The sequence below is a fragment of the Globicephala melas genome, chromosome 4 (assembly GCF_963455315.2).
Source record: "Globicephala melas chromosome 4, mGloMel1.2, whole genome shotgun sequence".
Taxonomy (NCBI): domain Eukaryota; kingdom Metazoa; phylum Chordata; class Mammalia; order Artiodactyla; family Delphinidae; genus Globicephala; species Globicephala melas.
Window position 1 is genome coordinate 80,979,214 of NC_083317.1, and position 14,886 is coordinate 80,994,099.

Below are 14,886 nucleotides of genomic sequence, written 5' to 3' on the forward strand. Positions count from 1 at the left end.
GAGAGTTCTGGGTTGGCCATCTAGGGACCAGACCTTCTGGCCCAAACCAGACTGGGAAACAGAGAGATGTGTGTGCACTGCTTTTGCTTGTCTCACTCTACAGACCTCAGTGACCAGCTTCTTGAAGTGGTGGGGCTAGAGGGAGCCATGGAAATGGGGCAGATCTACACTGGCCTGAAGAGTGCAGGCAGGAGGCTGGCCCAGTGCTCCTCTGTCTCCATCAGGTATGCTCCTCATCACCCAGCAGCCCCCCAGTCTCCCCACCTCCCTGAATATTCTTACAGATAACAACTAGGAAGCCATCTTTAGATTTCAGTGCAGAGAGAGTGGGGTGGGGCAGAAGCTTGATAACATTGATGAAGAATGTCTTTGGAGACCACTTCCCCAACCAGGTATAACGCAAACATCCAGGACATCAACTAAAGGGTCCCACCACAACCAGTTTGCTGTTCTCTTAGAATGAATTGGTGAGATTCTCTAAATAGGATTGTCATACTATGAGGTCCAGAGAACCAGAGATCCAACTCCTTGCCTTCTTTATCTTTACAAATTGAACTGTTCAATGCATGCCAGAGGGCACACTTTGACAAAAACCAGGCTCTGTGCTCCACTCTGCTCTTTCTTGGATAATGGTCTTAGAAATACTTTTATTAGAGTTAGCAATCCCATATACCTTTGTAGAGTTAAACCATCAACCTCAGCAAACCCGTCATAACTGACTAAGAGGATGACAGTTCTCTAGAGTGTGGATCACACAGGTCAGCCACTGCAGGTTCCTGAATAGATGGGGTCTGATGGAGGGGATCTTCTGATTTGGGCTGCTTCTGTTTAATAAATGCAACTCGTCACAGATTTTCGTCCACCTGATTATGTCAGGAGTCCTCATTCCCTTCCATTTCCCATTTAATTTCTATAGATCAAATCTATTCGTGTGTCTTGGGGATCTCCTGGAGGGGACCACCACATGCAGGTTTCCCAAAGTTATTTAAACACAGAACCCTTTTATCCCTTAACCTCTTGGGTGAAGGTCCTCAGAGCACATTCAGAGAAACGCTGTTCTTGGTGCCACCCTGCATCCTTCAGAAAGGTCCTCAGAGCTGGTTCCCTGATCTAGCCCACTAACCCCCTTTCTTCATTCCCTCTCTGTGTCTCCTCTGTCTTTTCAATTATTCCCCAAATCTTTGCTTCTCTTCTTCGTTGGGCTGTTGTGCTGGGGCCCCTGTTTTCCAGGTTAACCTCTGTAGTTCCTTCTCTGTCCTTCCCCCATGACTCTAACACTGAGTAGGTCCAGTCCATTAGCACATCTAAGCCATAACATATGTAGACCAGAGAATTTGGTCTCTGAAGAATTTTTAAAAAACATGTATAAGAGATAGGATATTTCTGTTTCCAGATAGAAATAGAGGGGGTGAGTCAGAAGGCCTAGCCTCCTGGGCATTCCCCAGATAACTCTCCTCACTCCCCAAAACCAAAATGCCACTCTCTCTCTCCTCTTATTTGTTTTATTATTAGGTTTATTGGTTCTTATTATTAAATATCCTCAGAGTCAGTCGGAGAATCATCTGCATCAAAACACAGCCTGAAAAAAAAAAAAAGAAACGCAGCCTGCCTCCCTCATTTTATAATTTCAGAAGCAGGGCAGATGCCAAACCCAGGTGAGGGCTTTCTGGCCAGTGGGTGGCAACTGTTCCCTGCTCGCCCAGACCAGAGGCCTCCGAAAGGACCTGCCTTTTCTCCTTCATCTCTCTCCTTTAATAATCCATATGCCAAAGAAGCCTTGACCCAAGCAAGAAAGCAACACTTTCTCCTCTCTCCTCCGCCTACCCATGGGGATCACATTCCCAATGACCCCCTTTCCCAGCTAAGCCAGGTCCACGGTCCATGCAACCGCAGCGTCTGTTGTTGTTCAGGAGATAAAAGAGGGGATGCTTTAGGACTGGGGGCAAGGCAAGACACACTCAGACCTGAGCTGTACCTCGTTTAAGTGGGAGACGTTACCTCACTGACACGGTGCAACTGCTCACTCAACGTTGAAACCAGGCCTTTCCCCGTTTCATAACCTTTCCCATTTCATAGTGGCGTTTTGGCACCATGGACAGGCCCTCTGGCTGATCGTTTGACTAAGGGTCCACTCAGCTGTGGTGCTGCCATACTTGTTGGCTGCTGTTTCCCAGACTCCTCTGGACTTCACTGCTCACCCAGGGCCATGTTTCTCAAAGTAGAGTCTGGGGGTCAAAGCAACAGAATCATCCATAGTGCTTATTAAAACACAGACCTCTGGGTCTGGCCCACACCTGTCAAGTCGGGACCCCTGACGTGGGCTCAGAAATCTGTTTTCAGCAAGCCCCACCCCCCCAGGAGAGTCTTCAGAACCACTCCTAGGTGGGCAGGTCAGGTCTTCCCACTTCTATTTCCCTGGTGGGGGCAACCCTCATCCTCAGACTCCAAGAAGCTCACTGTGCTCTCTGTTCTCGGGGCTCCAGGACGAACAAGCTGCTGCCAATGCAAGTGGACGGAGAGCCCTGGATGCAGCCACCTTGCACGGTAAGTTTTGCCAATCTTTGAGATGAGGGTGAGAAGCTTTATTTTGGGCCCCTTTGGGGCACTGACTTAATATGAAACTCTGAATCGCAGAGTTACAGGAGCTTTGGGAGATCATCTAGTGCAGCTTCTCTTCCACTTTATTCATCCATCCATTCATTTACCTGCCAAGCTTTCATTGAATATGTGCTATGTGTCAGACACTGGGAGACACCAGTTCCAAAACCAAAGGAGACATAGACCTGTCTTCAAAGAGCTTATGGTTCTAGATGGTGAATTCTGAGGCTTCATCTACAGTGTCCTTGAGAGCCTCAGCTTGAATCACTCAGTGGCAAGGAACTTACCACCCCAAAAGGAAGACTGTTCCACTGATGAACAAGCCTAATCACTAGAAGGTGCTTCTTTATATGGCAGCCAATGTGCACACTTACGCCAAACTTCCAGCTAGTTGCTGTGACCACCGGGGCTCCTGGGGGAGAATTCCCACAGTGCATAGACACGCTGCACCCCAGGTGCACCCGCAGCCCCGAGGACCCACCTGAAAACTCCCCTGAAAGGGTAACCACACGGGTTATCTATTTTGTTTATGGCATTTCTGTGACCCATATTTCTCAGCACCTAGCACTGTGCCTGGTTTGTTTGTAATAGTTGCACAATAATATTAATATTTGTTTAGCAATGGATAAAGGATTGAACAAACAAAAATCAAGGGAACAACCCCAGTCCCTGATTTACCATACCTTTGTTAGCAGTTTGTTCTCAGAAACCCAGCTAGAAACTCCATGGCAAAGAGAAACCACTGTCCTGGTGTTCAGGGCCCAGGGTGTTCACTGGGATACTACATTAGTAACATCCTCAATGCTATCGTGAGGGTGCAAATCTCAAGACAGAAGTTGTGTTTCTGAGCTTCCTCACTCTAGTGGAGTATTCAGATACCTCGATAACCTGCTATTTGGAGCCCTTCAGAACATCAAGTTGTCTTCTAGAAAAAAGGTTTTCATAAGACAGTTACTAGGTCTGAATTGTAGGTTTATTTCTATAATTCTTTGTTCCATATAACTTCTACAAATTGTAAAACTAGTCCCTAGAGACAGAGACTTTAGAAATGTCATCTTTTATAAAGGTTATAAAAAGTAGGAGTTTTTCTGCAAAATCTTACCTCAATCTTTTGGTTTCTGTGAAGTCTAAGAAAAGTATGAGAACATACTACAGCAAAACCTAATATCTTACCACCTTGTTAGAGTTGGGAAGGATGGAGGGAATTTGTACTACTTATAATTTTGATGGAGCTGAATTAAGAAACATCTATCCAATGGGCTTCTCTGGTGGCGCAGTGGTTGAGAGTCCGCCTGCCAATGCAGGGGACACGGGTTCGTGCCCCGGTCCGGGAAGATCCCACATGCCACGGAGCGGCTAGGCCCGTGAGCCATGGCTGCTGAGCCTGCATGTCCGGAGCCTGTGCTCCGCAACGGGAGAGGCCACAACAGTGAGAGGCCCGCGTACCACAAAAAAAAAGAAACATCTATCCAAGCTCCTCCTGTCTCCTAAAAGAAAGAAACAAAAAGCTGGAAGAAAGCAAACCTCGGCCACCTAGCTCAGTAGTATCTGGAAACTGGACTGCTTTCCTCCAGATCCAAGCACTGATTTTAAAATAGCCAGATACTCCTCCTATCCCCACTCTCTCTCCATGCCACCTTTTAGAGATTACAACTCACGATGAAAAAAAAAACTGTGACCCAATGATTTTTATGGTGTTCAGTCTGTGGAAGGTATGTTAGTCAGCTCAGGCTGCCCTAACAAAATACCACAGACTGAGTGGCTTAAACAACATAGTCTTTCATAGTTCTGGAGGCTGGAAGTCCAAGATGAAGGTGTCGGCAGGGTTGCTTTCTGGTGAGGCCTTTCTTCCTGACTTGCAGACAATGGCCTTCTCACCTTGTCTTCACATGGCCTTTTCACTGTGTGCATTCACTCCTGATGTCTCTTCCTATTATATGGACACTGGTCCTATTGGATTCAGGCCCCCACCCTTATGACTCCATTTAACCTTAATTACCTCCTTAAAGGCCATATTTCCAAATGCCCTCACATTGGAGGTTAGGGCTTCAACCTACGAATTTTGGGGTGTGGAGGTGGGAACACAATTTGGTCTGCAGCAGAAGGTAACAGAAAATCATTCTTAAACTTGAAAGAGTTAAAACAAAAGCACCCTTTTTGAATCATTTTCCTGAAGGCACATACTATGAAGTGATTCCGAATTGAAGGCTTAATGATGGGACAGCACAGCAACAAAAGAACTTTTGGTAAAAATTAAAATCAGTTAAATTAGAATAAAGTAAAAAAAAAAAAACTGTTAAATATGGTTATGCAACTGAATGCAAATGGCAAAAATCATTCTTTGAAAGAGAAGATATGTAATGTAAACATTCATAACTTGGATCCCAAACCTAAAGTTATGTTCACCAAGGCTGAAAGCACGTGGGAGACATTGTTGAAAGAATAGTAAAAATGTTAAATTTTTCATTGTCTCTCTTCACTTTAATAATTACAGGATGTAAATCTGAAGAAAATTTTAATAACTAGATAATTACTAGTGACACTAAAAACAGGGTGCACACCTTTCAAATCTGGGAGGATTTAAAGTTAATGAACCCTGTCAGTGTAGCACAAGACAGAAAGTGAATAACAAGCAAACATTTAAAATTTTTTTGATTAAGATAAAAGAGGTTAAGACTAAATATATCAATAATGACAAAAAAATATAAATGTGCTAAAGTCCCCTATTAAAAGTATAAGACTCTCATATTGGGTTAAAAAATAAAATCCAATGATACACTTCTTATAAAGAGATACATCTAAAACAGAAAGACATATATATATCTTTTTATCTTATCCTTAACAAGCATAGAGAAATTAAAAGTAAGAAGTGATAGTTTGGGGCAAACTAACCTTCCAACATGCCAAAAGCATAAAGTGGAATAAAGAATGTCACTTTTTATTTAATATAAAGTACTCTCAATTTTGAGATATAATGGTCATAAAATTTTAGTTGTTTAATAACAGAATCAAAATATATACTGTGAAACTCTGTATAGATGTATATTCTGAGAAAAATACATATATAAAAAATTGACAGGGCTTCCCTGGTGGCACAGTGGTTGAGAGTCTGCCTGCCGATGCAGGGGACACGGGTTCATGCCCTAGTCCGGGAGGATCCCACATGCCGTGGAGCAGCTGGGCCCGTGAGCCATGGCCGCTGGGCCTGCGCGTCCGGAGCCTGTGCTCCGCAGCAGGAGAGGCCACAGCAGTGAGAGGCCCACATACCGCAAAAAAAAAAAAAAAAAAAATTGACAGAAAGACAGGTATTGAGAAGCTTTAAAATATTTGTTTCTGGGCTTCCCTGGTGGCGCAGTGGTTGAGAGTCTGCCTGACAGTGCAGGGGACATGGGTTCGTGCCCCGGTCCGGGAAGATCCCACATGCCGTGGAGCCGCGCAGCAGCTAGGCCCGTGAGCGATGGGCACTGAGCCTGCGCATCCGGAGCCTGTGCTTCGCAATGGGAGAGGCCACAACGGGAGAGGCCACAACAGTACCGCAAAAAAAAAAAAAAAAAAGTTTGAGGTCAAGCTGTAAAAAAAGTAAATGACATAAAACTTGGATTTTAAAAAAACAAGCTCATAGGTATGGAGAACAGATTGGTGGTTGTCAGAGGTGGGGGTAGGGGGAGCAGGGTGGGTGAGACGGGTGAAGGGGGTAAAAAGGTACAAACTTCCGGTTATAAAATAAGTTAAGTCCTGGGATGTGATGTACAGCAGAGTGACTATAGTTAATAACACTGTATTGTATATTTGAAAGCTGCTAAGTGAGTAACTCTTAAAAGTTCCCATCACAAGAAAACATTTTGTAACTATGGTGACAGATGTTAACTAGACTTACTGTGGTGATCATTTCACAATATATACAAATATCAAATCATTAAGTCGTACACCTGAAACTAAAATAATGTCATATGTCAATTATACCTCAATTTAAAAATTAAACTTGGATGAAATAACTGTGCCTTAAATAATTAAATATCTCATTTCTTCAAGGATTCATAGGATATTTACTAAAATAGATCATAAACTAGTTCACAAAGAAAACATATATATAAAATCCAGAAGCAGAAATTATAACGGTTGTTTTATGTGACCACAAAGCAATAAAACTAGAAATTAATAATAGAAGATTAAATGAATAAATAAAATCCAATCACTCAGAGATTTTTAAATTCTCCTAAAGAATAATAGATTTAAGAGGCGATCAAAGCTAACATTATTGACTATTTAAAAAATAATAAAAATGAGAAGGCTCGCATTCAAATCTTACAGAATATAGCCTAAACTGTATTTGGAAGTAAATTCAGAGTCTCATATACTTCCATTATTTGAAAAGGAAAAAAAATGTAATGAATAATCCCCAAATTAAAAGAATAATAAAACAAACTTAGGAGAAGCAGAAGGAAGAAAATAAAGATAAAATTAGAAATTAAACAATTAAAAAACAGGAAAATCTAGAACTAGTTCTTTAAACATGTCAAATGTTTGAAAACCTAATTTTAAAAAGAGAAAAAGAAAAACAGATTAGAGATATTAAAATATTTAATACATATGTAATATAAATATGGTAATGGTTTTATTTAATAAGACATTATATGACATATATATAGTTTTATCTTGATTCTAATAAACTTGAACATCTTATAAAAATCCTAGGTAACCTTAATGAAATGAAAAATATTTTCAAAGAATTACATCCACAATGATCTTAAAACAGATGATCTTACTGGTGAGTTCTTCCATATTATTAGGGAATAAATATTTATGTAAACTGTTCCATAGAACAAAGATTGAAAGCTACCCAATCCATTTGATAAAATTAAGACAGATACAAAAACCTAACAAAAACTATGCTTAAAATTGGAAAACTACAGACCAATCTCAAATATGAACATGATACAAAAATTATAGGTAGGGCTTCCCTGGTGGCGCAGTGGTTGAGGGTCCGCCTGCCGATGCAGGGGACACGGGTTCGTGCCCTGGTCTGGGAAGATCCCACATGCCGCGGAGCGGCCGCGGAGCCTGCGCGTCCGGAGCCTGTGCTCCGCAACGGGAGAGGCCACAGCAGTGAGAGGCCCGCGTACAGCAAAAAAAAAAAAAAAAAAAAAATTAAAGTATTGGCAGATACAATTGAACAATATATTAAAAGAATCATTCACTCAAGAAGAATATATCAAAGGAATGCAAGGATGTCTTCTTATATAAGTTTGGATAGAAAAATCACATGATAATATGAATAGATGACCCCAAAATACTCAATTACATTCAACATTTCTGATTTTTAAAGATGAAAACTCAGACCAGAAAGGCACTTCCTTAAAAGAAAAAAAAAGAAAAAAAAACTCCTTTTTCTTTTGGCCGTGCTACACAGCATGCAGGATCTTAGTTCCCTGAGGATTGAACCCGTGCCCCTTGCAGTGGAAGCATGGAGTCCTAACCACCAGACCACGAGGGAGGTCCCGAAAAATATCTATCTTAAACCAATGAGTAATATTTTACGTAACACGCTAGCAGAATTCTCATTAAAATCATGGATAAGACGTGTGCTAATGTTATTTGGAAGTTCTAACCAATGCAAAACACATGAAGCAGAAAAGAAATATAACTATTTGGAAAAGAATCAAAACTGTCATTATTTGCAGATAATATAATTATGTATATAGAAAGCTAATAAAATCAACTGAAAACCTCATAGGTTAAATTATTTCAATGAAGCTGTACAGAAAGATAGACAAAAGTTAATAGCTTTTGTACATACCAGCAATAACCAATCAGAGGAATATAACAGAAAAAAGTTTAAGTATTATAATGGCAACAGACAAAAACAAAATACCAAACTGAATTGTGAAAAATAGATGAAGAAAACTTCAAGACTTAAGTAATATTTTTTAAAAGATTTGAATTTAGAAACATCCTATGTTTCTAAATAGGGACCCCCCCCAGACAAAATTCTAATGCAGTTTTTTAAACTTGACAAGACAATGCAATAGCTAAGGCATTTTATAAAAGAGCTGTGAAGAAGGACTTCCCACAAGATATTAAAATAGTTATAAAGCCACAGCAATTGACGCAATATTGGATAGATAAATCAATAGTACAGAAGAGAGCCCTAAGAAACCCTAGTATACATAAAAACTAATGAAGGAGAGAAGAAAGATCATAAACGAATTTGAAAGTAATGGACTGTTTAACATATGGTATCCAAGACATTGCGTGTTTGGGAAAGTGCCATCATATAGCCGACCATCCACATCCATGGGCTTCGCATCCTTGGGTTCAACCAACCTTGAATAGAAAATATTCAGGAAAAAAACTTCCAGAAAGTTCCAAAAAGCAAAACTAGAATTTGCTGTGTGCTGGCAACTATTTACATAGCATTTACATTATATTTACAACTATTTACATAGCGTTTACGCTGCATCAGGTATTACAAGCAATCTAGAAATGATTAAAGTATACAGGATGTGCATAGGTTATATGCAAATACTATACCATCTTACACAAGAGACTTGTATAAAACTAGCATCCGTGGATTTTGGTATTGCCAGGGGTCCTGGAACCAATTCCCTATGGATACCAAAGGATAACTGTATAGTAACCTCTCACCTCAAAGTATACTCCAAAAACAAAACCAAAAAATCTCCAATTCCATTAAAGAATTAAATGTTACTTACCTAGGGAAGGGGAAAATGGGTGACTGTTATTACACTATGAACAAGGACTTCCTAAGGAAAATGTGACATGTTTAACTGTTAACAAATTTTCTCTGTAATAAAACAGAAAACTAAGGGCATGGGGCTGCTGTCCCTAGTGCTTGCCAGGTGTTATAAATGTGAGGAAGGGTTTTTAAGACAGTCATACAGACTTTAGTTAATTGCCTGACCAGAGAGGTTTGGGTTCTAACTACAGAAATGTGGGATGCTCTCTTTCCGTCAGGGGTTGAAAAGGCAGATTTAACCACATCCAACTACCTCCTAAAATGGGATCTTACCTATTTAGCCCACTAGCTCCTCCTAATCTGGGAATGAGGGGGTAAGATACTGACATTTCTTTGACTCGAGTTGAGGACATGATCTCATACTTCTTGCCCCCAGTGTATGTACATACAGTGAACTCCCAGTTATCTGTAGAACTAGAATCCACAAACCACATCAAAACCTCACGTTACCCAGCATCTCCAAACTCCTGCCCCATCAAGACCTTTGTCAAAACTGCTGAAAACTCAAATGAAAGGGATTTGAGTTTCACCTCCTCCCCTTTGCCCTGGAGGTGCTAACAAGCAAATAAACTGGTCAGCTAGCGGGAGAAAAAGGAGAAGCAAGGATCTTCCACGGTCTAAAATAATGGGCTCCATCAATGGGAAATGTAAGCGGTGCCACAGCTGCCACTCTCTGTCCCAAGCACGGCCAGCTCCACTGCCAGAACATTCCCCCGTTCTTCTTGGCTGTGCTAACCAGTCAGTACTTCCATAGCAGGTACAGGCTCTGCGCTGGCTCAGGGGATACCAAGGTGAATAAGATGAATGTCTTCTTCCCCTCGGGGCTCCTGTGCTCCGGAGCGGGACAAGGCTTACCACAGGAAATGTGCCACAAATCACTACCATCAGAGGGGGCTAAATTGCACACCACAGATAAGTGCCTCACTTCCCTGAATTCTGAGATAAAGACAATGCCCATAATAAGGCACATAACACAAAACGGTACTTGACGTGTCGTCGGTGTGCTCCCCTGGTGACTACCACAAAACAGAGGGACTCTCTCCCTTCCTAGATTTTCAGGCTGATGGAAACCAACCTAACAGTCGTTTTCAGCTTCCTTCCCCCAGGTTATGTTCATTCCCTACAATGACTTTTGGCCCCATCTTTTTCCTTCTATATCCTGGGGCCTTATAAATTTAAACCTGGCTTGCAGTAGAACCCTCTTAGCCAGACTCTTCCCAGCTCCAGCTCATCTTGACAACAGCTATTGAATAATTCCCTTCAAACTCTTCTCTTCATGTTATCCTCCAGCTTAAAAAGTTATCATGGTTCCCCACTACCTCATGTTAAACCCAATCTCTGCTGCCTCCTTCCCTTTAAACCCTATACCAAATGTCCCACCTGTATTCCTGACCTCATTTCTCATCCTTTGGTCCACACTCAACCAGCTGGTATGTAGCCCCTCAACCTAGTGCCTTCCCTTTCTCTTTCACCAACACATTTTCCTCCCTTCCTTTCAGATCTTAAAATTCTTCCTCAATTGCTCCATTCAGGTTCTTCTCATTCCTTACCTAACTTCTTTTTGACAACACTTGGCTTATCCTACATTTAAACTTGTTGATGGGTCTCTCTCTTCAAGAGTTCTTCTGTTGTTCTCTAGGGTCACACTGTCATTTCAATAGGTGGTAAAACTCAAGAGAACGGGCTCATAGATTGTGTTTCTTTTGACAAGCATCTTTCTCCTCCTCCAGTGTAAGATAAGTTATTTAACTGGTGCATTCCATTTTACAGTTTACATTGGGCTTTCACTGACAGATTGTCATTTGATCTTCACAACAACTTTGTGAGAAAAATAGAATAAATGCTACTATCCTCATTTTACGGTTCCGCAAGCACTGCTTCTGAAGGCTAAATGATTTGTCCAAAGGTTCACAGCAAAGAAGGGGGAGTCCTAGGACCCAAACCCAGGTCTTTGAATCCTAAGTGCCTCTTGTTCCCACATCATCTTCCTACTTGTTAAATGTTGCTGGACTGACAATGCAGATTATCAACGCATCAGTGTCACCAGGCCACATTCAAATAGGGAGTAAGCATTTTGAAGCCATACCCTGAGGGTAAGGTTGGGAAGAAAGACAAAAAAATGAGAATTCACCAGTGTCTTTCACTTCCAATTGACTTAAAGTTTGCAGAAGGCACTCATTAAACCTAAAATTCAAACAAAAATAAAAGCTTTTAAAAGAAACTTGGGTCTCCCCTAGAAGACTAAGAAAAGAGGAAACGCCTAAGAGACTCCCTTGGAAACTTTCCACATGAGTAGCGCTTGGGTCGGAGGTCAGACTGAAGCCTCTAGGTCAGTTTGGAGTTACTGGTTGACATCTCTGCACTGCCCAGGCAGGAATGGCCAGGAGCAGTGGAGGCGGGGAATCCAAAGAACTAGGCTCTAGCTGTTCCGGCCTTCTCTGTGCGACCTTAGGCTAATCCAAGGCTCAAGAGAGCATTGAGATCTCCATTCCTTTATCTATCCTGCAGAGGGATTGAATGAGATGGTCCCTGAGGTCTCCTCTGGCTGTGACATTCTGAGAGACTATGAATAGCAAGGACATGAGACAGGTGATCAGCTCAGCTGATCGCCACGTGGGAAGCTCACACCTGTCTCTCCCCAGCGTTTCCGCCCCTTGCTTCCAGCAGTGCCAAACGCCAGGCCCAGTCAGGGTCCAGTTGCCAATTCTGAAGCTGTTCAAGGACAGTCGTCCTTCTGCATGGGGCTCCTTCCAGCCCGAAGCTGGCCTCCCTTCCTCTCTCTGCAGATCACTCTCCCATAGGCTTCTGGGATTTGCAGGCCACTAATTCATTTCTGCCTCTTTGCTTTTAGATTAAAATTACTCACAAGAACCAAGCGCCTATGATGATGGGGCCCCCCCAGAAGAGCAGCTTCTTTTCTCTGAGGAGGAAGAGCCGTTCTAAAGACTAGACACTATGCCCAATGCTAGTTCAACCAAGAGAGAAGACAAGAAACTGAAGCACACACATACACACGTACACACCACACACATGCGCGCGCGCGCACACACACACACACACACACACACACTCTCTCTTCTCCAACCAGTGGAAGCCAAGCCACCCTTCAGCAAGAAGGCTTCACCCTGACATCCATTCTATTTCAACTATGGACACACTCCAACAGAGCCAGTGCCGGCAGGACATTGTGAATGGACTTAGAGCCCTCCAGGGCGCAGCTGGCTCATGCAGCAACTCCCACTTTCCCAGAAGACCTTGAGCGGGACTTTCTGAGACTGAAGGAGAAACCCCCCCTTTCTTTCCACCACCCCTGCAAGTTTCCTCGCCGCTCTCAAGGAGCAGGCTGCAGGTTTCCTGTCTAAGGGGAGATCGGATGTGGCCAAGGGAAAGAGCCTGTGTTCCAGGGGACGCTCACAAAGGTCCCTCTGTGAGGAGACAAAAACACCTCCAACTCTCAAATCGCAGCCCTTGGCAGGACTCAGCATACGCACGCTGGTTTCTTGGTTGTCCTTCGAGTGACAGCTTCTCCCGGAACTTGCTGAGGAGGCAGAAAGGCTGTGGAAAGCTGCGTTTCCCTTCTTGGTTCTGCGCACCCTCAGTGGGCAGTGGTGATTTTCCTGAAGCCTTCTGCTGGCTGTGTGTTTGTTTAGAGCCGGCTCCAAGAGCCCCCAGAGCTGCCTACATAGCACACCTTAGATGTGGTATTTATTTTCTTAGTTCTGTGAACACCTGGGAGGGAAAGCAGAGAAACTGAGATTTATTTTTCAAATTGGTGTCATAATATTGTGTAAAAAGGGAAGAAAAAAAAAAAAAACCACCCCCAGCTTCTTTCTTTTTCAAGCCACAGCGTGTTTCCTGTTTGAGTTCCAAGCCCTGGTGGCAGACTATTCCTGAAGGCAAAGAAGATGGGAGGGAAGGGCCATTTGCTGAGGAGACCAGGAGACAAGGCGTCAGGCAGTTCCCTCCTGCCTCTGCGACGACCACTCCCCGAGCACGACCTGAAGGCCCTACTGAAGGTCTTGAGTGTGTGTACTTATATGTAGCATATATATATTTATATATACAAATATTTATTTACTGGTGGATTTTTCTGGATTGAAAAAAATATGCAGTACAAGAACAGAAAGTGGGAAAGAAAAAGAAGGCTCTGACTCCCCGTTTCTGCCATTTCATTGTCCAGGCACATTGCCCTGTGGTGATCATGAGATTTAAGGGAAATTAAAGTATCTCCTTATCATAAAGAGACTGAGAATTTCCATTCTGGATCCTCAAAACAACATGAAAGCTATGCTGGGCAGGATTTACTCTCCCATTTGTCAGATAAGGAAACTGAGTCTCGGAAAAGTTAAGAGACTTGTCCATGGTATCTTGGCTAATGTGGTTTGGGACTAGGTACCACTAAGAAGATATGTAACAGGGAAAAGAACCTACACATCTTGGAAAAGGGTCATTTCTGGTCACTGAGAAGCGATTCCATTTGGATCCAGGTTGCCAGAGAGGAATGAACGTGTGGCACATGTGTGGATGGGACAAGCCCACATGAGAGAATGAGACCTCCCAGTACTTCCCAGAGACTCTCTCTGGCCTGACCTGGTGAGAAGCTGGTCCAGGGTTGAAGGCAGTGGACAGATCTTCAAATTAAACTCTCCACATGTCATCTCATCACGGTCACCATAGTCTCTTAATCTAGAAACCCCTCTGGCTGCCCGGATGACCTCAGTGGAGAGGCACAAGGAGGACAGAGGCACCTCAGCAGGGAGCTGCCAGCCAGTGCCCAGAGGGGCCTCAGCAGAGTTCAGTGGGCTTCATTCAGCTGGCAACAGCATCACCGCCCTCCCCGAGGGCAAGTCTGTGGAGAACTTTGTTGGTAAAAAGAAACATTCACCTCGGCACCTTTGCTCCTTCAGCCTTCATCCTCTCTGAGATTTCCGAAAAGGAAACCTGGACCCACTCGACGTCACTCCACTGAGCTCCCTCTGATCTCCTAACACTGGGTCAGGAGCTTTGCGCAAGGAAGGGAAAATTAGGATTGTGTGTACAAACTGATCCTAACTCTGAAAGAAGCAGTCATCTAGGACCGTCTAAGACAGAGATCTAGAACCATCCTGTTCAACCTAACAGTGCAGACCGCTGGGCAAGGGGAAAGCAGGCCACCTGAAGAATGTCCTGAATGATGGGCTCCTTGGGGATGGGACTAACAAGCTCAGAATGACAACAGGTACTATCTTTGAAGCCACTTGATTCTGAAATGAAGGCAGGTTCAATTTGGGGTCACTGATTCTAAGACATTTGCAGAAATTCTTGAATGTGTTTCAGCCTCAGCCCCCCAAGATTGAGGCTGTTGAGACATGGCACTATCAACAGGTGAAAGTGATTCTTAGAGACTCACAAGTCGGAGACTGGCCCCTGACTGCCCACTGTGGTGCACAGGACTGGCAACGTTGCTTGAGAGACATGGCCCATGTCCTCCTTAAAGCCACAAAGTATAGCAAACATCGGTGGAATTGTACTTTCAATTTTGTAACCTCAGT

General features: G+C 43.1%; 1 protein-coding gene across 1 annotated transcript in view; it reads left to right on the plus strand.

Moving 5' to 3' along the window:
- DGKG (diacylglycerol kinase gamma) overlaps positions 1–14,884 on the plus strand; it is a 124,327-nt gene extending 109,443 nt beyond the window's left edge. The window contains exons 17-19 of the mRNA XM_060297510.2: positions 104–224; positions 2,484–2,544; positions 12,207–14,884. Coding sequence (XP_060153493.2) covers positions 104–224; positions 2,484–2,544; positions 12,207–12,305 — 281 coding nt within the window. The 3' untranslated portion in view covers positions 12,306–14,884. The remainder of the gene's footprint in view (positions 1–103; positions 225–2,483; positions 2,545–12,206) is intronic.
- Positions 14,885–14,886: the final 2 nt, after the last annotated feature.